The sequence below is a fragment of the Triturus cristatus genome, chromosome 10, assembly GCF_964204655.1.
Source record: "Triturus cristatus chromosome 10, aTriCri1.1, whole genome shotgun sequence".
In the NCBI taxonomy this organism is placed as follows: domain Eukaryota; kingdom Metazoa; phylum Chordata; class Amphibia; order Caudata; family Salamandridae; genus Triturus; species Triturus cristatus.
Genome location: NC_140593.1, coordinates 1226347850 through 1226369882, shown reverse-complemented (window position 1 = coordinate 1226369882; position 22033 = coordinate 1226347850). Strand labels below are relative to the sequence as shown.

Sequence of the window (22033 nt, the reverse complement as noted above, 5' to 3'; positions counted from 1 at the left end):
TTAATATGGAAATTCCATCACGAGCACCTTACGTAACTTACTTGGTTCTTTTTTAAAGCGCTCTGACACCTTTGGGTAAAGTTCGCTCTATGTAAAAATGCATTAAATAAATCCATAAATAAATGACAGAGCTGTCCACCTCCCACCTAGCCAGGGATTGGTAGACTCACCCAAATGTTGTACTGCCCCCCTTGAAAGGCTAGTAGGGTTGGTGTGGAGCCAGTCACATGTCAGAGCTGTCCACCTCCCACCTAGCCAGGGATTGGTAGACTCACCCAAATGTTGTACTGGTTCCCTTGAAAGGCTAGTAGGGCTGGTGTGGAGCCAGTCACATAAAGCTGTCCACCTCCCAGCTAGCCAGGGGTGGGCTGACTAATCCACATGTTGTACTTGTCTCCGTGAAAGGCTAGTAGGGCTGGTGTGGAGCCAGTCACATGTCAAAGCTGTCCACCTCCCAGCTAGCCAGGAATGGGCAGACTCACCCACATGTTATACTCCCCCCTGAACGGCTAGTAGGGCTGGTGTGGAGTCAGCCACGTGTCACAGCTATGCACCTCCCAGCTAGCCAGGGGCGGGCTGACTAATCCACATGTTGTACTTGTCTCCTTGAAAGGCTAGTGGGGCTGGTGTGGAGTCAGCCACGTGTCACAGCTATGCACCTCTCAGCTAGCCAGGGGCGGGCTGACTAATCCACATGTTGTACTGGTTCCCTTGAAAGGCTAGTGGGGCTGGTGTGGAGTCAGCCACGTGTCCGATAGGTTCCTAAAATGCCAATAGTTCTGGGGCAGTGAATCTGAGGACAGGGACTGGCTTTAAGGAGCTGGTGGCTCGTGGCTGTGCCAGTCACTGGCCAGGGCTCCTGTCGCAGACTAGCACGGGCATCACCCACAACCATCTCACATCTTCCGGTTACTGATCCGCTTTACTTCATCTCCCCCCATTCAGAGCACTAGAGTAGGTACATGAAGCCTCGAGAGCACAAACTCACCACAACTAACCCTACACCGGCAAATGAAGCATGCATTACTAATTTGCTACCTAGTTACAGCTAACCTTTCATTCTGGAGTAGCGCGCTACTCGCCGCCAAGCGCTTCAACGCCTCGTCAGGGGTAGTAAGTGCTATATAAATACAATTTACAATATCCCAGGGCCTCTCAAAGGACAGTAGGGCTGGGGTTCAGTCAATCGCATCTCTAAAGCATAGGGAACACCACATGAAATGTTGGTGGTGCCAGGACTGAGGCACTCACATTCCACACCAGTTCCTTCTACAGGCAGGGAGTGCTGGGGAAGGGTCAGGAGCACATCGAACCAGTATTTCTGTAGCTCCGGCAGGGCTAGGGTAGCATCAGGGGCCAGCTCGGCTGATGCACCGGTGCGCTGTGGGCGGCTAGGGTAGCCTCCGGGACCAGCTCGGCTGATACACCGGTGCGCTGTGGGCGGCTAGGGTAGGATCAGGGACCAGCTCGGCTGATACACCGGTGCGCTGTGGGCGGCTAGGGTAGCCTCAGGGACCAGCTCGGCTGATACACCGATGCGCTGTGGGTGGCTAGGGTAGCATCAGGGACCAGCTCGGCTGATACACCGGTGCGCTGTGGGCGGCTAGGGTAGCATCAGGGACCAGCTCGGCTGATACACCGGTGCGCTGTGGGCGGCTAGGGTAGCATCAGGGACCAGCTCGGCTGATACACCGGTGCGCTGTGGGCGGCTAGGGTAGCATCAGGGACCAGCTCGGCTGATACACCGGTGCGCTGTGGGCGGCTAGGGTAGCATCAGGGACCAGCTCGGCTGATGCACCGGTGCGCTGTGGGCGGCTAGGGTAGCATCAGGGGCCAGCTCGGCTGATGCACCGGTGCGCTGTGGGCGGCTAGGGTAGCCTCAGGGACCAGCTCGGCTGATACACCGGTGCACTGTGGGCGGCTAGGGTAGCCTCAGGGACCAGCTCGGCTGATACACCGGTGCGCTGTGGGCGGCTAGGGTAGCCTCCGGGACCAGCTCGGCTGATACACCGGTGCGCTGTGGGCGGCTAGGGTAGCGTCAGGGACCAGCTCGGCTGATACACCGGTGCGCTGTGGGCGGCTAGGGTAGCCTCAGGGACCAGCTCGGCTGATGCACCGGTGCGCTGTGGGCGGCTAGGGTAGCGTCAGGGACCAGCTCGGCTGATACACCGGTGCGCTGTGGGCGGCTAGGGTAGCATCAGGGACCAGCTCGGCTGATACACCGGTGCGCTGTGGGCGGCTAGGGTAGCGTCAGGGACCAGCTCGGCTGATACACCGGTGCGCTGTGGGCGGCTAGGATAGCATCAGGGACCAGCTCGGCTGATACACCGGTGCGCTGTGGGCGGCTAGGGTAGCGTCAGGGACCAGCTCGGCTGATACACCGGTGCGCTGTGGGCGGCTAGGGTAGCCTCAGGGACCAGCTCGGCTGATGCACCGGTGCGCTGTGGGCGGCTAGGGTAGCCTCCGGGACCAGCTCGGCTGATACACCGGTGCGCTGTGGGCGGCTAGGGTAGCGTCAGGGACCAGCTCGGCTGATACACCGGTGCGCTGTGGGCGGCTAGGGTAGCCTCAGGGACCAGCTCGGCTGATGCACCGGTGCGCTGTGGGCGGCTAGGGTAGCGTCAGGGACCAGCTCGGCTGATACACCGGTGCGCTGTGGGCGGCTAGGGTAGCGTCAGGGACCAGCTCGGCTGATACACCTGTGCATTGTGGGCGCTCTTTTGTGACTCTCCGCCTCTCCCTGTCCCCCCAGGTCTGGATCGACGCCGGCACGCAGATTTTCTTCTCCTATGCAATCGGCCTCGGGGCGCTAACTGCACTGGGAAGCTACAATCGCTTCAACAACGACTGCTACAAGTAAGTGCTTTCATCATTCATTCATTCATTCATAGCGCTTGTATCGCTGTAAATAACTTGGTCTATTCAAGGCACGCAGAAAGGCATCGGTGCAGAAGCACGTATGGGTGCTTCAGTCTGGGTTCGACCCACGGACTTCGATTGAAATTGCATTTATATAGCACGTACTACCCCTGATGAGGCGTTGAAGCGCTTTATGGCGAATCGCACCCTACCCGGGAGCGCAAAGTTAGTGGTCAAGCCATTGGTTATTGGGATGAGTTATGCGCTGTCAAAGAAACCATTCTATGCATTTAATCCAATTTCTTTGTGGTACATGAACGACTTCTGTGGGAGCATCAGAGTGCGATGTGAGATGCAAATGGTTGATGGAATGAATAAATATTGTTGGGTTGCAGGGATTTGGTTTTAAAGGAAGAGCGACTACGATAGGCGTGCGTTTTAAGGTAGTCCGTATACAAGAGGTATGCGGAAAGTAGAAAAGAAGGAGAGAGGCACTGAAAATAAATAAGGGAGGAAGCAATTAAAAGTTTAGGTCAGGTCCGTTTTTCAAGCAGGGTTTTAGGAATATAGCAGGCAGATTACCTGCGATCCCATACAGTTTGTGGATGTAAACTTGTAGAAAGAAACACATTTTAAATTGTCCTCTAGTGGAATGTGGCTTTTAGCAGTCGCTGTAGAGACAGCTAAACCTTCGCGAGGGGCCGATACTTCCCTCCGCACAAAAGCAACCCCGGTGCCAAGCAGTGCGACACTTAAGCATGTTCCAGTACATGTAATTACCATTCGACTTTGATAGCATAATTGAGAAAGCTCTTGTGCACACAGTGACATAATGAAACTTGAGGGGTCTCCCCTGCAAGGTACATGGACGCCCCCCCCCACCCACACTCCAGACCCAGTCAAGAGCCAACCCGTGCACGGTGCCCTCCCCTCACAGCGGGGGCTGCAGGGACAATTGTTGAGCCATTGTGCGCACATCACCCCACTGTAGGTGCGATAGAAACACGCACAAACCCAGAGAGCCCACCTGTGTATTCCAACCTCAATAGTACATTAAACACTGTGAAGTATTGTTACAGTTTAAGCATGCAAGTCACGTCCCATCATACTAACTACACATTTAAACATGTCATGCAAACACCTGCCAACTTCATATATAACAAGGCAGGTGATAAACATGTGGGAGCAATATTCATTAGCTTGAGCTTGAACTTTCAGGGGCACACACATGACATTGTAATGCTGTTCATTGTAATGCTGTTCATTGTAATGCTGTTCATTGTAATGCTGTTCATATGTCTCAGATAAGTAGATCATTTACGGTGTTTGTTTCTCTGCCAGCAGCAGGGAAGGGAGGAAGGCCGTCACCAGGAATGTATTACGGTCCCAGTTCCCTCCCCTTCCGTCATTAGCTTTAGACGTCAGATTGCAGTTGTGTGTTTGGGAGCAGTATGGGATACCCAGGGCTACACTAATCTACATGGATGTTTAGGCCTGGCTTGCCAGTGCAACTCTCCCTGACCTCATGGGATCAACAGAAAGAGCATTCAGAGGACTACTGAGAGAGGGCCTTAGGTTCCACCCACACGCTCCCCTGAGTATATGATTTGATTGATTGGGCCTAAATTGTGTGTTTCCACAAAAAAACAGACTGCTTGTATTGCCCTTTGTGGCTTGTGGTAAAGTTTATGCTCGATGCAGCAGGACTGAGTTGGTTATGGTGGAAAGCTAATGATCGTGGCTACAAGCCCGATGTGTTTATTATCAAATGTTATGATAAAGGCACGAGGCCTGACAGAGTTATTGTGAGGTGCATCTATTAAAGTCAATAGGTGAGGTGGGCTGTTAATACTCTGTACTGGAGACTACAGGAAGCTATTTGGTTACATGAAACGCCACAGATTGCCGGCATAATAGGGAAGGGTTTTGATGGTTACGGCCTCTTACAAGCACAGGCATAGAAGATCTGCACTGTAATAATTGTTGCTAGAATCTCTTTGTCGCAGTCCGCCACAAACTTGTAATAAAACCACATTAAATAATACATACATCCATATATATAAATATACATGTCCGTAGAGATACATAGTGGGCCTCTGGGTCAGCCCTTTTCCGCCATTGGTCTCTATGAGTGTCACTTACACTCTGCCTCCATATGTGCGTATGGCATGGGGTAAGGAGTCAGTCCTCTTCTGCCATTGGTCTGCCTGAGTGTCACTTAAGCTCTGCTGCCATCCATGATAGTGAACTGCGTGGGGCAATGGTTCAGTCCACATCAGTCGTTGGCTCTCTGACCCTGCGAATTACGACAGTTTCTGACGTGCGCATCCACCTGAAAATGAGTGCGCTTCGGTATCCGAGCTGGTTGGCCAGTCCTTTAGTTTTTTTTATATTTCCCCATTCATTCTGTGTCGCTGCTCCCAAGGTTTTAACCCGTTTTTATTTCACTATTTCTGATGAGGACACTACGGCTCTCCGGGCAGTGCTAATGGGTCACTTGTTTGCTGCTCATTTCCTCTGCAGTGCGCCGCATCCAACGTGCCCACTGCCTCTAAATGGCAGCCATTTTGGATTTTTGTTGCCCATAATGTATCATTGATTTACCATACCAAGATGGTCAACAGATGGTTCTAAATGTGTCCGCAATGCTGGAACTTGAAAACAAAGATTAGACTATTTACAATACCTCTGCAAGACAGACATTCTCTGCTATGTTTAGTTTTGTTATTACAAGCAAATGCCTAATGTGTGTAGACGGCAGCGTATTTCCATTTTTTGTACTTGTTTCTTTTAATTCATCTTGCATATGTTGTTGAGTTTGTGTGGGTTTTGTTGCAGTTGTGTCGAAGGGTAAATGCAAGACTGAGTTGGTGGATGGAAGAGTGAATTGCTGAGTGCAAAGGTGAATGTCCTACTGGTTGTATGATGGCTTATTGATTGACACAAAAGGCACTTTCATTCATAAGCCAGACCTACTGGCATTACCATTGCCAATGCTTGTTCCTCAGTGCAATGCCCCTAGTGTAACACGTGCCCAGATGTGTGCTCTGTGCTCACTGTGCCACAGGACTCAAGCTCACCTTCCCTATGAGACTGACACCGAGGTTGCTTGTTTTCCTGTTCAGAGGGGGAGTGGCCCAACATGGAGCGTTCCTATTGGACAAGGACCAAGTCTGATTTACATATGCCGCTGCCCCTATTTGCAGAGAGACAGCAAGTGAAAAATGATGGACTGGAATGTGGCCCCTGTGACTGCCCATTGCTGGGACCTTCCTATTCCTCAGCCATGCCTCCCCCCCCCCAATTGGGCCATCCTGCTGCTTGGATGAGCCCTAAGACGGTCCCTCCACCCAAGCCTCTCCCACTCACAGGCACCGGATTTATGCTTTTTAGATCCCAGTTGAACATAGCACTTCCAGGAACGGAGGGGGGCTTCATTCCTTATGGGGGCCTGAAAGGGGACAAGAGAATAAACAGCCTGTGTGTTTATCGCTCCTCAGCTGGGAGGCCCCTGAAGGCTGCGCCCAAAAGTGCCCCCTGTGTGGGGGGCTGGGGGGACTAAGGGGGGGGGGGGGGGCTGGAGCGTGGGGGGCAGGGGCTGGAGCGAGTTGTCTCTAAAGAAATATAACTATGTCATGCCTGTAACCCCCCCCCTCCCCCCGCCCCCTGTTGGGGCGTGTGACGGGGAGAGCCACTGGCAGACAGGCAGGACATACAGTGGTCTCTAGGGGACACAAAGCAGCCCCCCCTCTACCCTCCAGAGGGGCTGAGACGTTTTAAAGACATGGATAAAGTGGCCCCAGCCTTTCACGGGGCCCCCATGATCATGAGCTAGCTCTGTTCTGCAGAGAGTCTTGCCTTATGACCGGAAATATTTCTTAACCAAATTGTTTTAGGTACCCTTTTCCTTTAATTTATTTTGAGGTGGGTGATGTGCGAGTGTCTATTACTGTCATTTTGCAGAGGAATGTTGTATCTATCTTTCATGCAACAACCATAAAAAACGTTTCTTTTAGATCAAAACAAAAGAAATCGGAGGGTGTCACAGAGAATATTTCAAGTATTTTCAGCGAGATGCTGCTGTGTTACGGTCTTGAAAGCATGCCACTCTCGCTGGAGGAGTGCACCTCTGCGCTGCCACTGACCTGGCAAAGAGGGCACGAGAGAGCTGAAACTGGACCATAAATCCAAACCTGTTCCTAACAGGGCCCCCCAAAATACCTTTGGCCCTGGGCCCCAAAACACTTAAGATGTCCCTGGTGACTGCCCTTTACAAACCCCTGGGGAGAGTGGTACGGGGCAGCTCTGCCTACCCAGAGACCACTCCATGTCCAGCCTGTCTGCCAGTGCCTTCCCTATACACGCCCCTGTGGAGGGTAGAATGGGGGGGGGGGGGACAGCTCTGACTCCCCAGAGAGACCACTGCATGTCCAGCCTGTCTGCCAGTGCCTCCCCTATACACGCCCCGGTGGAGGGTAGAATGGGGGGGGGGGGGCAGCTCTGACTCCCCAGAGAGACCACTGCATGTCCAGCCTGTCTGCCAGTGCCTCCCCTTTATAAGCCCCGGTGGAGGCTAGAATGGGGGGGGGGGGGGCAGCTCTGTCTCCCCAGAGAGACCACTGCATGTCCAGCCTGTCTGCCAGTGCCTCCCCTTTATAAGCCCCGGTGGAGGCTAGAAGGGGGGGGGGGGGCAGCTCTGTCTCCCCAGAGAGACCACTGCATGTCCAGCCTGTCTGCCAGTGCCTCCCCTATACACGCCCCTGTGGAGGGTAGAATGGCGGCGGATGGGGGGCCGCTCTGTCTTCCTGGAGAGACCATTGTATGTCCTGCCTGTCTGCCCCCAAGCGGTATCACTTTTATTCCACCTTTCTGAGTATCTGTCCAGCAGCACCCAATGATGAAGGACGGAATGTTGAACATTGTCAAACGTTCACCCCCAGTCACAGATCTGGGTGTAGTCCATTGGACCCAGCCATATGCAAATCCGTCTCGACCCTGCTCCTCAATGGAACAGTCCAGCCCGAACTACCAAGCCAGGTCCTCCCTGGACTGGAAAACAAGCATCCTGGGACCGGTTTCGGAGCATCAGCCCTCACCAGCCAGGCTAGCTTGAGACCGGTGGCGTAAGGAGCACGGGACCCACGTCTGGGCATACCCTTCTCACTTATGGTGAAAATGCAACACAAAAAGAGTATGGGAGTTAAACATTCACTCCCAGTCACAGATCTGGGTTTAATCCATTGTTATTTTGTTCGCCGTGACATAGAACGGGGGGTGGCACGGGGGGTCAGCTCTGTCCCCGGAGAGACCCCAGAGAAATCACTGTTTTTCCCGTCTCTCTGCTCAAGCCACCACCCCCAAAGTGGTATCACTGTTTATTCCGCATTACTCAGTATCTGTCCAGAAGGCTCGAGCCTGAAGCAACATCGGACTATTGGATGGGGAGGAAGCTTTTTCCACCTCCCCGGGCGCTCTGCCCCTTGAGAAGCACCACTGTCTCCCCTATGTAAAGAAGGGCGCTCTCGGCCCAAATACTTGGAAATAAGGCACATGGACGCATTGGTATGTGGTACCAGAACTAGCTCATGAAGCGCGCACCTGCCCTTTTCTTAGCAGGGTCACCTGACCGGTAACACCTGTGATGGATGCGTGTGGGGTGAGTGTGGAAGCCAGACCTCAAGGAGGGGCTGGTGGAAGCACCATTTACAAACACTAGAAGGTGTCCTGCAGGACACTGCACCCTTCTCTCTTCCCTCCTGGTACTTTACTTGCCCCGGTGGAGGGCAGGATCCTGACAGGGTGACAGGGCTGTCTGTCTCTGCCATCTCTGTCCAGAAACCATCCTGCCGCTCTGCATATATCGCTGTGAAGCAGTTATTCCTCACTGACTCCGATTCATTAAACATTCGCAAACGTATGGAAACCATATTTAAATAATTGAATATTATTGACGTGGCGCAATGGTGATATCGCCGTGAACGTTATTTTAGTAACCACGGTTATGAACTGTTTGGCATTCCCATACATGCCAACCCTACCGATTCAGGCGGGTGGCTACCGATTTCAAGGCTAGTCTCCCGCCTCCGATTCCGGCATGCGGAAACCCGATTCCTCCGCTGGCGTCTGCCGACAGGGACTGGTCTTGTGTGCCTCGGAGGATGCACTGCCAGTAAGTTGCTCCTGCAGGCCAGTGCACATTTTTGTCATGCTCTCTGCCTGCCACAGCGCTTTCTCTGTGCGCCTGACAGGTAAGAAAAACAAAAACGTATATTTTCATTTCTGATATCTGATCTTGCAGCAGCACGCTTACAAGTCCCATATATGACAACAGACCAGATTCAGTCCTCAATAGAAGTCAATGGGGGAAATACATTCTCGCAATTTTTTTTTTTATGCCCCACTTTTGTCTTCTAAAATGTTGCCATGTATACATTCACAGAAATAGATGAACGCGAGGAGGGATTTTGAAGTGCCGGTTTTCCATACCTAATGGGCACCACTTGACCGGATATAAGAAAGGCGAGTTAAGATATCATGCAAAGAACCAGGATATAAGCAAATAAATGTGACTGGGTAATAGAATACCTGACCGGGAAAAAAGTTGGATACTATGTGAACCAATTAATTAATTAATCAACAGAAAGATAAAATTATAAAATAAATAATATTGGTCCACAGTAAAATGGCACGATACTAGGAACTTTAAAGAACAAGAACATTTTGAGCCACCGTAAAAAATAAAATAACTGTGTAATGGTGGGAGACATCTATTTATCCTGAAGAAGGTGGTTGAGAACAAGAGGAATCCACCGAAACGCATCGATGCGAACTTGTTTTTGTACTAAATAGATCAGGCTTTGGTTGACACTGTAGATGATAATGATTTGATAATACTTTGCACCTTGATCAATGACCATGATCGATTAGTGACTATTTTCAGTCAAATTGATTGCCTAATGCAGTCTCCCTTTTTATGTTTTTATTCATGCGTCTATTTTTATGTTCTTTTATGAAATGTCTGTGTACTGTTGTTGGAAAAATCTCTATGTGATAAGAAGAAATGAAAGGGTTTGTTTTTAGGAATAAAGCAGAATCGTTTTATACATGTGCCTTTTGAGGTACTATTTTGGTGATATTGGTGGTAAACTTGAATGAGTGAATGATGAACTTGTGAGAAAATTATGTAAAGGGTGGCTGACATAGTATTTTAAAAAAAACAAAGGGATAATTCTTTTCTGACTGGATAGTCGCTTTTGGTGCGCTGTCCCTTTGGTGAGGGGGTCCCTCTCTGTCATCTTTGACTTACATTCACAGAAGCACAGTTATTATTAGATACATACAGTAGCGGCAGCTACTGGACAGGTGGAGGGGGAGAAGGGAGAGACGATGAAAAAGAGATTAAAATAAAAAAACACTTGCCTGTAATGGCCAGCCACCGCCTCTCCATCGTCTTCCTTCTCTTCCTGCAGTCCCGGCCGGCAGCAGGAAGCTCCCAGGCTCCCCTGAGCCAATCACAACCCTGCAATGCAGTGCTGTGATTGGTCTGAGTGCCGTGGTTCGACGCTCAGACAGGGAATGGGAGGCTTTGCGAGTTCCTCACCAGGCTGTGTAATGCAGCCCGGTGGCGAGCATGCAAAGTGCGCAGGACTGTTTGGCCGGTCCAAGAGGGTCGGCCAAGCAGTCGTGCGCACTTAGGGAGTGTAAACGACTCCTCCGCCTGCTCTGGCCAGCCCCGCCCCGAGAGCCACTGATGAAATAGGGAAACTAAAATGATAATAATGAGATTTATTTTCATTTCATTTTTCCTTTTGTTCAGTGGGCCGACGATCCCCCGCCTTAGCGGCGGAGCCGCCACTGTACATGTCACATTGCTTGACCCATTTTTTATGTCTTGCCTGAGCCAGCGCTTTAGCGCTGCTCTGGCGAGAGCTTTAGAAAACGGGGATTTGGAAGTGCAAACGAGTGCTTTTCAGGCCCCCAACTACAGTGCATGTGCGCCGGGCGCGCGCACCTTTTGGCAGCCTGCTTGTACATTTCGCGGGCGCTTTGATGTTCTGAGTGAGCCGCGCGGCCACTGAGAACATCAAAGCGGCCGCGATAGTGCTCACCATATGCCAGCCTTCCCTGTGTTGCTTTAGCCCCCCCCCCCCCTCCATGTTACCCGTGTGGCTCACTTTCTCTTTCACGGCCGCGCGGCCAATGCTTGTTGTTCAAAAATGTTAAAGGGGGAATGCAAGCTACACTTATTTCCAACGTGTGTTTTTGTGCTTTAGCTCGTTCACGTAGCAAGATTTAAAGCATTAAAAGCATTTCAACACATTTTCTCAAACTGCATGTAATTTCATGCTCATCTTTCATTCCATACCTAAACACTATTAATTACTTTATTTTAACTACATGTTCATGCAAGATGCCCCTTATGGGTTTAGTTAACACCTTCACAGTGAGATTATGTATCTACTTTCTTAGTGTGACAGGAGTGAGTACTTTAATTTGCCACTTCATAAATCTTAGTGTAGATTAACACTTCAATACAACAGTCCGATAGTTTAATTTATTCTTTCAAAGTGTCGTGACCCGAGTCAATCTCCGCCATGTTCTGGGCCCCGCATAGGATGCTCATACACAATTGCAGGTGTCGCCTCCTTTGGAACCTTATGTGACAGGACAGAAAACCACTTTGCACTGGAATGTACTTATAACCAGAGCATTGAAGTCCAAACATATAGCTTGTCCTACGTTTATTGGAATGACACGAGTGCATCAATTGAGTTCGAGAAAAGATTTGTTTGCAGCTTTTCGAGTCTTTACCCAAATGATGCAATCAAACAATTGGTTGTCAGTGAGGCAGAAGTACACTTTTCCCTGTAAGAGAAGGGAACGAGGGAAGAGCGCTTCTTGGATAGAATGCTGTTAGTGTCAGGCCGGACTTAGTTCTTGAACCAATTCTTCTTTTTGGGGATAGTACCAGTCCGTTTCAACCTGCACCTGGGACACCAACGTGTAAACAGTCTTGGAGTAACATTTCATCTGTATGAGGACACTTCATTGTATCCAAGATTAGAGCAGAACACGTCCTTGATTCATTTTGCGGACTGCCTAGCTGAAATACAAGAGGAGGCAAAAAATCCACACAATTACAGTTCAGCTACTCTTCCCCCTCCTCTCCCCCCCCCCCCCACCCAAAACAAAACAGCAATGCAGCTGCTAGGCATGGCAAGTTTAACAGCTCTGGATTATGCTTTTGATTAATTGATTGTTCCCGGCTGTAAGCTTCTCACTCGATAATGAAGTTAATGTTGCTTTCCACATCAGAGCCACGGACGAAAGCCATAGTGCCAGTTCGAACTACTGTGGCCAGTCAAACATCTAGGCGCTAGTAATACCCTCATTGACTACAGAATAATGGCATTAACAAGTTTACCGCGAGCTCTCACTGGACCTTTAAACGCCGAGCTGCTCATGGCAGGCGAATTAAGCTCTGTTATTAGGAAATGTGATGACACATCTCCTGTATTTGCTGAACTACAAGAATACCCCCAAAAGCACGGTTTGTCATGAGAGCAGCTTTTTTTTTTTTACCCTAAAAATTACCAATGCCAAATGAGTACCTTGGATCCAAAAGAAACATTCAGACAAACATTTTACAACTCTGGCTCACTTTGCTTGTACCAGTCTGGTATGCGAAGACCTCCACATGAACTAATCCTTAGGTTTTATACCAAGAATATTACATTTTTAAGAGATTAACTTGATCCTTCTTCATGTCTTTCAAAAACCAGCAGAAAGTCCTCTTAATCTTGTAGTAAATGTAAATGGCCTGACAATATTGTGGACTTTTGACTCACTCCGCTATTATAATCGCTCTTCTTCCCTCACTAACCTCTAAAATGTTGAACTTGTCCACTTTTTTAGACTTTCACTTGGGTGAAAGAAGAAATTGTTTGTGCTGACCCCCCCACCCCCCCCCCCCCCCCCACCCCCGTGGCATATAAGCGGTCCTGTTGAAGTTGTTGATAGTACTCGCAGACCTTATTGAATGTAAATATAGTGTTCTTTTAATTTCTTTAGTTTAAATGTTTTCAACTTTGTAAAATTTTCTGACGCCATTTTTTTTTAAAATGCCCATACTATAGGCAAAAGCTAAACAAGCATTTGCAATGCAACAGGTCTCGCATTTACGTGAGTTTGAGCTGTTGGCATTGTAAATGACAATGCCTTTTATTTATGTTTTGGTTTTGAAACATAAATAAAACACATTGTCATTTATAATACCAATAGCTTAAACTCGAGTAAATGCGAGACCTATTGCATTGCAAATGCTTGTTCTCAAAATATTTTCAAACTTTTCGCGCCTCACGTGGTAACTTTACTCAAGTATCGAACTCCTGTCCACGGAGCACAGTATCCAGCCTGAGAGACGCCTGCCCTCTGCTGGTCAGTTTGTTGTATGACACCAAAGCTTCGGATCAAGGCACCTAGACATTAATTAAAAGGCAGCCTGAATCTGCTCAAATATGTGAACGTTTGGGAAATATCTTTATAACTCTGCTGGGAGAGGGAGGAAGTGAAATCTGCGAGGAGGTGTAAGACAAGTGGAAAAGACGGTGACACATGTGTGTAATATTTATTAGATAAGTCCTAACAATAAAAAAACACAGCTTTAAATTGAGCTCAATGTTTTCAATGTGCATTTAAGAAATCGAATTGAAGTATGCTGTGCGTGTGTGTGCACATAATCTCTGCATGTAGGCTCTGTGTGTTCTCCCATGCACACATCTATCTGTCTGTGTGCACACCTCACTGCATGTATGCTTCCTGAGTCTTGAAGTCAAGGACCCCAACTCGCCCCTCCTCATGCACACATCTGTCTGTATGCACACCTCTCTGCATGTATGCTTTGTGAGTTCTGAGTCAAGGACCCCACCTAGCTCCCCCATGCACACATCTCTCTGCAAACCTTCTCTGCCAGATGCTAGGACGTTTGTGTTCAAATATGCCACCTTATTGACACAAAACACCAACGTTAACAGAGTCTTGTGGATACAAAGTCACTCGCTGCACGTTATTCAACCCCAAACACACTCCAGCAGCAGGCATCTATGCAAAACCTGGCTCACACACCTCTTTCAGGAACCCGACCTTCCCAAGTGGGCACCACAGTGTGACGTGTACGTACACCACATTTCACACACACTTGGTACATGCAAGTACCACGCCCAGCTCACTGGAGGATGTTCCGGACACACAAGCCTATAGAAGCCTATTTCCGGCTTACAAACGTGCCATGTGCACGTACACCAGCCCCACACCAATGTGTCATGTGCACATACACCAGCCCCTCACAAACGTGACATGTGCACATACACCAGCCCCACACAAACCTTCCATGTGTGCGTACACCAGCCCCCCACAAACGTGCCATGTGCACATACACCAGCTCCACATAAACGTTACATGTGTGTGTACACCAGCCCCACACAAATGTGTCACGTGCACGTACACCAGTCCCACACAAACGTGTCACGTGCACGTACACCAGTCCCCCACAAACGTGTCACGTGCACGTACACCAGTCCCCCACAAACGTGCCATGTGCGCGTACACCAGCCCCACACAAACGTGCCATGTGCGCGTACACCATCCCCACACACACAAACCTGCTGCACTCACATAACCTTGTCCTTGACAACATCATTTTGGACGAACTTCCGTCATGTTTCGAAAAAAGGAAACATCTTGAAAATTGCTGGTTGCAAGTTGTCAGTGAGGCACTTCCATCCTGGATTCAGGCCGCTCTTGTCTCCTGGTCCCTCTGGACCGAAGTGCTGCATTCGACACAGTGAACCACACTTTATGTCATTAACATCCATTAAGAACAAACTGGAATTGAGGAGCATTTCTACCATTGCTCGTATCTTTTCTGACCCAACGGGCCTCGCAGATAAAAATTGAACCCCATTCTGTCCCCATAGCTTTTCACCCTCTACACTGAACCCCTGGGAGTCCTGCGGAAGCGCGCAGGAATCTTACGCCATTGATGTGCTGTTGATTCTTAGATTTATTTTGAGATTTCCAATCCCTCAGACATCTCACTCTTTACCCAAACCATGTAAAAAGTTGAAAAAATAGGGGCCTTGTTTATCATTATTTCACGCATCGCAACGGAGTACAACACCTTGGTACTCTGAGCTGCGCTGCGTGAAAGGGAGCGGGCAGGAGGGCACCATAGCTGCTCTCTGCCTGACCTGGAGCGCAAAGAGCTGCCTAGCGCCAACAAAGGCACCCTTGCACCACACTGTGCCATCTCCCATTATCACATCACAGGGCAGAGGGTTCATTCCATAGCCCCCTCCTCATGTCCCGCCCATAGATGGGCAGTCCCTTGGCCGCCACCGCAGTGGTGGCCTTGTGGGTTAGTTAAAATCTGTGGAACCTGGTTTTTAATCCCAGCCTCTCCAGGTCCCTTTTAATTGACGCCACTGCTTTGTTTTATGGTGGTGCAGGTACAGCCTTTGTAGCAGGTAGCGCCATGTTTCCTTCTTTAGCAAACTTTGATAGAGGCATATTGGTACCCCCGCCCCCCCCCCCCCCCTCCTGTGTCCCTCCTACTAATCTGCCAATATGTGAGTGGTGGCCAGGCGTGACGACGAAGAGATGCCAGGAGTGTAGAAAGACAGGGCTGTGAAGAGAAGCTAGAACACTACAACTTTGGATAGAAGGGAAAGTGAAGGGGTACAGGGGCTGTGGAGAGTTATGGTGACTGGGTGGGTGTTTATAAAGGGCAGTGAAGGGATGCAGGGGCTTTGTATACAAAGGGCAGTGAAGGGATGCAGGGGTTTTGTATACAAAGGGTAGTGAAGAGATGCAGGGGCTGTTCCTACAAAGGGCAGTGAAGGGATGCAGGGGCTGTTCCTACAAAGGGCAGTGAAGGGATGCAGGGGCTGTTCCTACAAAGGGCAGTGAAGGGATGCAGGGGCTTTGTATACAAAGGGCAGTGAAGAGATGCAGGGGCTTTGTATACAAAGGGCAGTGAAGAGATGCAGGGGCTTTGTATACAAAGGGCAGTGAAGAGATGCAGGGGCTTTGTATACAAAGGGCAGTGAAGGGATGCAGGGGCTGTTCCTACAAAGGGCAGTGAAGAGATGCAGGGGCTGTTCCTACAAAGGGCAGTGAAGGGATGCAGGGGCTGTTCCTACAAAGGGCAGTGAAGAGATGCAGGGGCTGTTCCTACAAAGGGCAGTGAAGAGATGCAGGGGCTGTTCCTACAAAGGGCAGTGAAGAGATGCAGGGGCTGTTCCTACAAAGGGCAGTGAAGAGATGCAGGGGCTGTTCCTACAAAGGGCAGTGAAGAGATGCAGGGGCTGTTCCTACAAAGGGCAGTGAAGAGATGCAGGGGCTGTTCCTACAAAGGGCAGTGAAGAGATGCAGGGGCTGTTCCTACAAAGGGCAGTGAAGGGATGCAGGGGCTGTTCCTACAAAGGGCAGTGAAGGGATGCAGGGGTTTTGTATACAAAGGGCAGTGAAGGGGTGCAGGGGTTTTGTATACAAAGGGCAGTGAAGGGATGCAGGGGTTTTGTATACAAAGGGCAGTGAAGAGATGCAGGGGCTGTTCCTACAAAGGGCAGTGAAGGGATGCAGGGGTTTTGTATACAAAGGGCAGTGAAGGGATGCAGGGGCTGTAGAAAGATTGTTTTATAGTGATTATTTGGCTCTTTGTAATGTTGTCACGTTTGACTTCAAGCATTCACGTTCTCCCTAAACCAAAAACGTCATCACTTCAGTGTAAGGTTACCAGGGGAACCCTATTCACAATAAACAAAATGCTCCAGTCCTGAACTTTTCTTTCATAAACACTTGTAACCCTGCAGTGTGGACAACTGTGATCATTCATGGTAGTTAAGACTACAACTCCCACAATGCAATATGGTATGAAATTAAAGCCCAGAACTGCAGCATTAGGGCTTTGGTGAAATAGAGCCATCTGGTCACCTGATTGGCTATGCTGTGTTGCCTTATTAAAAAAAACATCATTTAAAGGTTAGGTCAGTAGAAACCTAACTTTTTACTTGGGCACTCCATGGTATATTGATCCAGCAGCCATTGCTCAGATCTAGAATAGTTGAAAACTCTTGGAGACCAACAGTCCCCCTCAAGAGGGTCACAGAAGCCAGGTTTGATGCTCTGCCCACCCCTCTGAAGTCTGCTTCCAGGGTTGCACAGAGGGCGGCATCTGACTGTTCAGTAATATTCTTCCACCCCTCGGATGTCATTCCCTCTCCCTAGGGATTTGTTGGGGTGGTGTCTGTGCAGTAACATTATAAGCCCCTTCCACCCTATCTGTTTTCTTTCCCCCCTCCAGGAATGCACTGAGGGTGGTGTTTGACTGTGTAGTAGCATTAGTACCCCCTTCCACCCTCTCTGTTTTCTCTCTCCCCCTCTAGTGATGTTTTGAGTATGGTATCTGTCTGTAAAGTAACATTATCACCCCCCTTCCACCCTCTCTGTTTTCTCTCCCCCCTCCAGGAATGCACTGGGGGGTGTCCGTCTGTGCAGTAACATTAGTACCCCTTTCCACCCTCTCTGTTTTCTCTCTCTCCTCCAGGGATGCATTGAGGGTTGTGTCTGTCTGTGCAGTAACATTAGTACCCCTTTCCACCCTCTCTGTTTTCTCTTTCTCCTCCAGGGATGCCTTCATTCTGGCGCTGATAAACAGTGGGACCAGTTTCTTTGCCGGTTTTGTGGTCTTCTCTATCTTGGGTTTCATGGCGGCGGAGCAGGGCGTGGACATTTCCAAGGTGGCCGAGTCCGGTAAGTGCTGGGCTCTGGGTGGCCACTTTGTGACCAGCAGCTGTGGGGCTTCAAGGGATTAAGGTGGCCCAGTACTGTCTGGATAGAAGTGTGTTCCACCCAAGGGCTTCCCGAACCAGATCTGCTCTGAAAGTAGCGTGTTCCACCTAAGAGCCTTCTCGACCAGTACTGTCCTGACAGAAGCGTTTTCCACCCAGGACCCTGCCTGACTCTCACCTCTGTCTCTCCCTAGGACCCGGCCTCGCCTTCATCGCCTACCCCCGAGCTGTGACCCTGATGCCTGTGGCCCCCCTCTGGTCGGCTCTGTTCTTCTTCATGCTTCTGGTGCTCGGACTGGATAGCCAGGTAGGTGAAGAGGATTGGTACTGGTTCCCTCTGAGAGGGTACGGGTTCCCTCTGCGAGGGTACGGGCTCTCGCTTCCAGGATACTACCCCTCCCCATCAGGGTACGCCTCCCCTCTGTCATACACTGGCTCCATCTGCCAGGGCACCCGCTCTCTAACTCAGGGTGCATCTTCTCACCTATAGGTTTCTAAGAGTTTTTGCAGAGATACCTGGGCGGGACATTGACGTAAGATGTCACCGGTGGGGAAAATGTGCTTGGCTCGAAGGCACCTGCTGTTTGAGCTCTGAGCGTTGAGGCTCCTAGCTACAACAACCAGTGGAGTATCCAACTCCTAAGAGTAGAAGTGTTGATGGGAAAGGAAAATAAGCTACACCTTCCCTCCACATCACTCGTGGCGGGAAAAGGCAAAACCCTTTTTTGTAATACAACCCTCCCCCACTCTGGCAGTGGCGTGCTTCATCATCTGGTTCACTCCGATTCCTAAAGGTTCCAGGGAGCTCTTTGAAGAATTATATTTTTGGGGGGTAATATACAATTAGATAACATTTCTCAACCACCCCAAGGTATCCCTTTATTGGTAGCTACCCCACCAGCAGGGGGCGCACACCATTGTGTGGCACTACAAAGAAGAGCAGCCCAAGCCATGAGACTGCAGTCTTGTGTTTTCACCCGCCCATCTTTACGCAGGCACAAGGTTTTATCGTACAGAATCAGAGTTATGGGCACATAGTATAGGTGCATAGAGTTGCTGTTAGACATGCAATTGTGCATTTAAACATAGTAGCTACAGTTGCATACAAAAATGCATATAGTTACAGCGTTAGCATGGGTATTTTATGGAAAGGCTGAGCTCTGATAGTTCTTAGCACAGCTACTTACTGAGTACTGTTCAAAATATAATAGTGGCATTACCATAAATACATACTTAGCATCGTTTGTGATACAGTGCAGATATACAATAATAAATAGCCATTATTGTTACAAGATGTGTATAGTTTTATAATTATTACTAATGTTTCATTTATATAGTGGCAACATTATTGTAGCAACACAGGTATTACAAATGCTTAAAGTAGTTACATTTCATAACTATGATAATATAGTTATAAAGTTAGTGCAGTTACATATTAATTGTGATAACATAGTTGTGGTACGAAACTTAACATAGGTACAGCATTGTATACTTAATACATTATACATAGTTAATATATGTACACATGTAGCATAGTTACATGGCAATTGTAAATGCTAAGTTAGTAAAAGTACAAAGTGAGTGTAGTTACTTATAAATGCGTAGTAATAGTTGTAGAGTTGGAAAGTAATAATGCTATTGTAAGAGAGTTGGATTGAGTGTGGTATCTGCTCTTATTACTTTAATATCTGAAATATCATCTATATGGGACTCCATATATAATTGATTAATGAAACATTATATATGTACAATACATATTTAATATACGTATAGACATAGTGTGGTTGCTTGCTCAACATTTCTTCCTGGATGTCCCAAAACACCCTTAAGGTTCATTCGGATAAAACGGAGGTGCTATTTTTCAATCAAACAAGCCCTCCCCCTCCTCCTCTCTGGTGGCCATCAGAACTGAACCCCCCTCCGGAACCAGTGACGTCAGCCAGGAATCTGGGATTCCGGTTCAACAATGAACTTTCTTGTAAAAATCAAATCTATCAGGTTTCTGCGGCCTGTTTCGGAAAACTTCATATGATCCGAAAAATGTTCCCCTTTCTTTCTCGGGAGTCTCGCAGGACCATTGTCCACGCACTGATCACCTCGCATCTGGACTACGGTAATAGTCTGTACGCTGGGGCCCCAGGACCATTGTCCACGCACTGATCACCTCACATCTGGACTACGCAAATAATCTGTACGCTGGGGCCCCAGGACCATTGTCCACGCACTGATCACCTCACATCTGGACTACGCAAATAATCTGTACGCTGGGGCCCCAGGACCATTGTCCACGCACTGATCACCTCACCTCTGGACTACGCAAATAATCTGTACGCTGGGGCCCCAGGACCATTGTCCACGCACTGATCACCTCACATCTGGACTACGCTAATAGTCTGTAAACTGGGGCCCCAGGACCATTGTCCACGCACTGATCACCTCACAGCTGGACTACGCTAATAGTCTGTACGCTGGGGCCCCTGCGTACCTAATCAGACGCTTACAGACTGTTGAGATTGCGGCAGCTAGGCTGATAAATAACATTCCTTATCGCCACTCGATCTCCCCATATCTGAAGACGCTTCACTGGCTTCCAGTGACCAAACGCGTCCAATTCAAGTCCATGGTTCTGGTTTTTAGATCACTGCAGGGTACGGGCTCAGCCTATCCTATAGCTCGGCTTAAGCATGCACAGTCTAGCTGCGCACTTAGATCCAACCATCTGCGCCTCCTTGTCACCCCCCGCTTCCACCGTGCTAGAATGGGCGGTAGAGCCTTTGCCGTGTTCGCCGCCAAAACCTGGAACAGCCTGCCTCTGCCCTTGCGGCTGACCAAATCCGAATCTATCTTCCGACGTGACCTTAAGACCTGGCTCTTCTCGAGTGTTTAACCTGCTGAGTGTACTCACATCCTGCACCTGTCCAAGCGCCGGGACCCCCGTTGGGGGTAGCTGCGTGCTTTATAAGCGTCTAAATAAATAAATAGGGTTATCGTGAATATACGGTTGTGATAAAGTTGTAGAATTAGGAGTTTACATAGTTATGATAGATACATTTTAAGTTAGTATAGTTAGACAGGGATACATTCCCACCAGAGTCAATTCCATGGCCCTTGTAAATACACCGGTATTATAACTGTACGGTAAGTGTAGTTAAATCGCTAATAGAATTATTGAGGGGTCAATACATTTGTGAGAGCAAAATCCCAATCTCGTTCTGAGCAATCGGTAGGGAAAGAATTTTACCCTTGGAATTTGCAAACATGTAGATTCTAAATGAAGTTTGCAATTTCTTTAATAACAGATGGCAAGAATACTTCCCCCCCCCCCCCCCCGGAGTTAATATTTTCCTAATGAGGATATTAAAAGAATTTAATGTGCAAATGCACATTTATGTTCGATGTCATTATGAGGACTGCTTCACCAGGTGGAAATTTCTCACGTGGAAATTGCACACGTGCTCTCGCTCCAGGATTTTTATGAATTGCACAAAAGTTGAAAACGACTCCAGAAGTAGAACTGAACCTAAGAGAGCGACTAACCATTTTCCCCATCACTCTGTGAATCGACTCGAGAGTTATCATAGTTATTTACTTATTAGAATACTCCCTTATTCTTGTAATTGACGAACTAATATGGCTTGAGGTCCAATTCATCTACAAACTTTGATACATTTGGAGCAAACTTTCAAATGCGTGGGTGTTCGCTTTACTTTGCAGGCGTCCACTCCTAGGCCCTCCGTTGTGAAAAGATTTACGCATGCATGAAATTAAACCATGCTGTTGTCATTTTACACGCGTGCAACTCCATTTTGAAGTGCAACGTTACATTTTGAAACGCGTGACCTGGAATCCGCCTTCGTGAGCGCTGCCGCTGGCGCAAATCGAGCTTGTCGTTCTTACAAAATCAATGTCAGCACCATCATATAGGAAGCAAAGGGACAGTTATTACCATAAATATGTCTGAGTTAGTCTAGTTATATTATAAACACATAGTTACAAACTCAGGCTAAAAGTGTACAGGAATTATATAATAGTGTATAGGGGCAGTTACATAGTTATAGCTTCGTCATTGGTTATGTAGCACTTTAAACTAGCACTTCACAGAAAGGAACATATTAAAAATGCATCACTATTCTATTTACAAGTTAGTACACTTATTAGAACTAAATCGATGTTTTACGTTAAGTATACTGCGATTGTTTTTATGTATAGAGAGTTAAAGTTGTGAAGTTATTGTTGCATTACATTATTATATAGGGCATATAGTTACACAATTGATATGACTGTATTAATTCTATATGGATTCATAACATACATTTGTTGTTAGC

At 48.5% G+C, this 22033-nt stretch overlaps 1 protein-coding gene across 3 annotated transcripts in view; it reads left to right on the top strand.

The window, feature by feature from the left end:
• SLC6A8 (solute carrier family 6 member 8) overlaps positions 1–22033 on the top strand; it is a 293475-nt gene that overhangs the window by 248226 nt on the left and 23216 nt on the right. For all 3 annotated transcript variants that reach the window (XR_014969688.1, XM_085629797.1, XM_085629798.1), the window contains exons 6-8: positions 2753–2856; positions 17546–17670; positions 17903–18015. Coding sequence is in view for 2 of the 3 variants with exons in the window: in XM_085629797.1 (XP_085485923.1) it covers positions 2753–2856; positions 17546–17670; positions 17903–18015 (342 nt within the window). In the remaining variant the exon portion in view is untranslated. The remainder of the gene's footprint in view (positions 1–2752; positions 2857–17545; positions 17671–17902; positions 18016–22033) is intronic.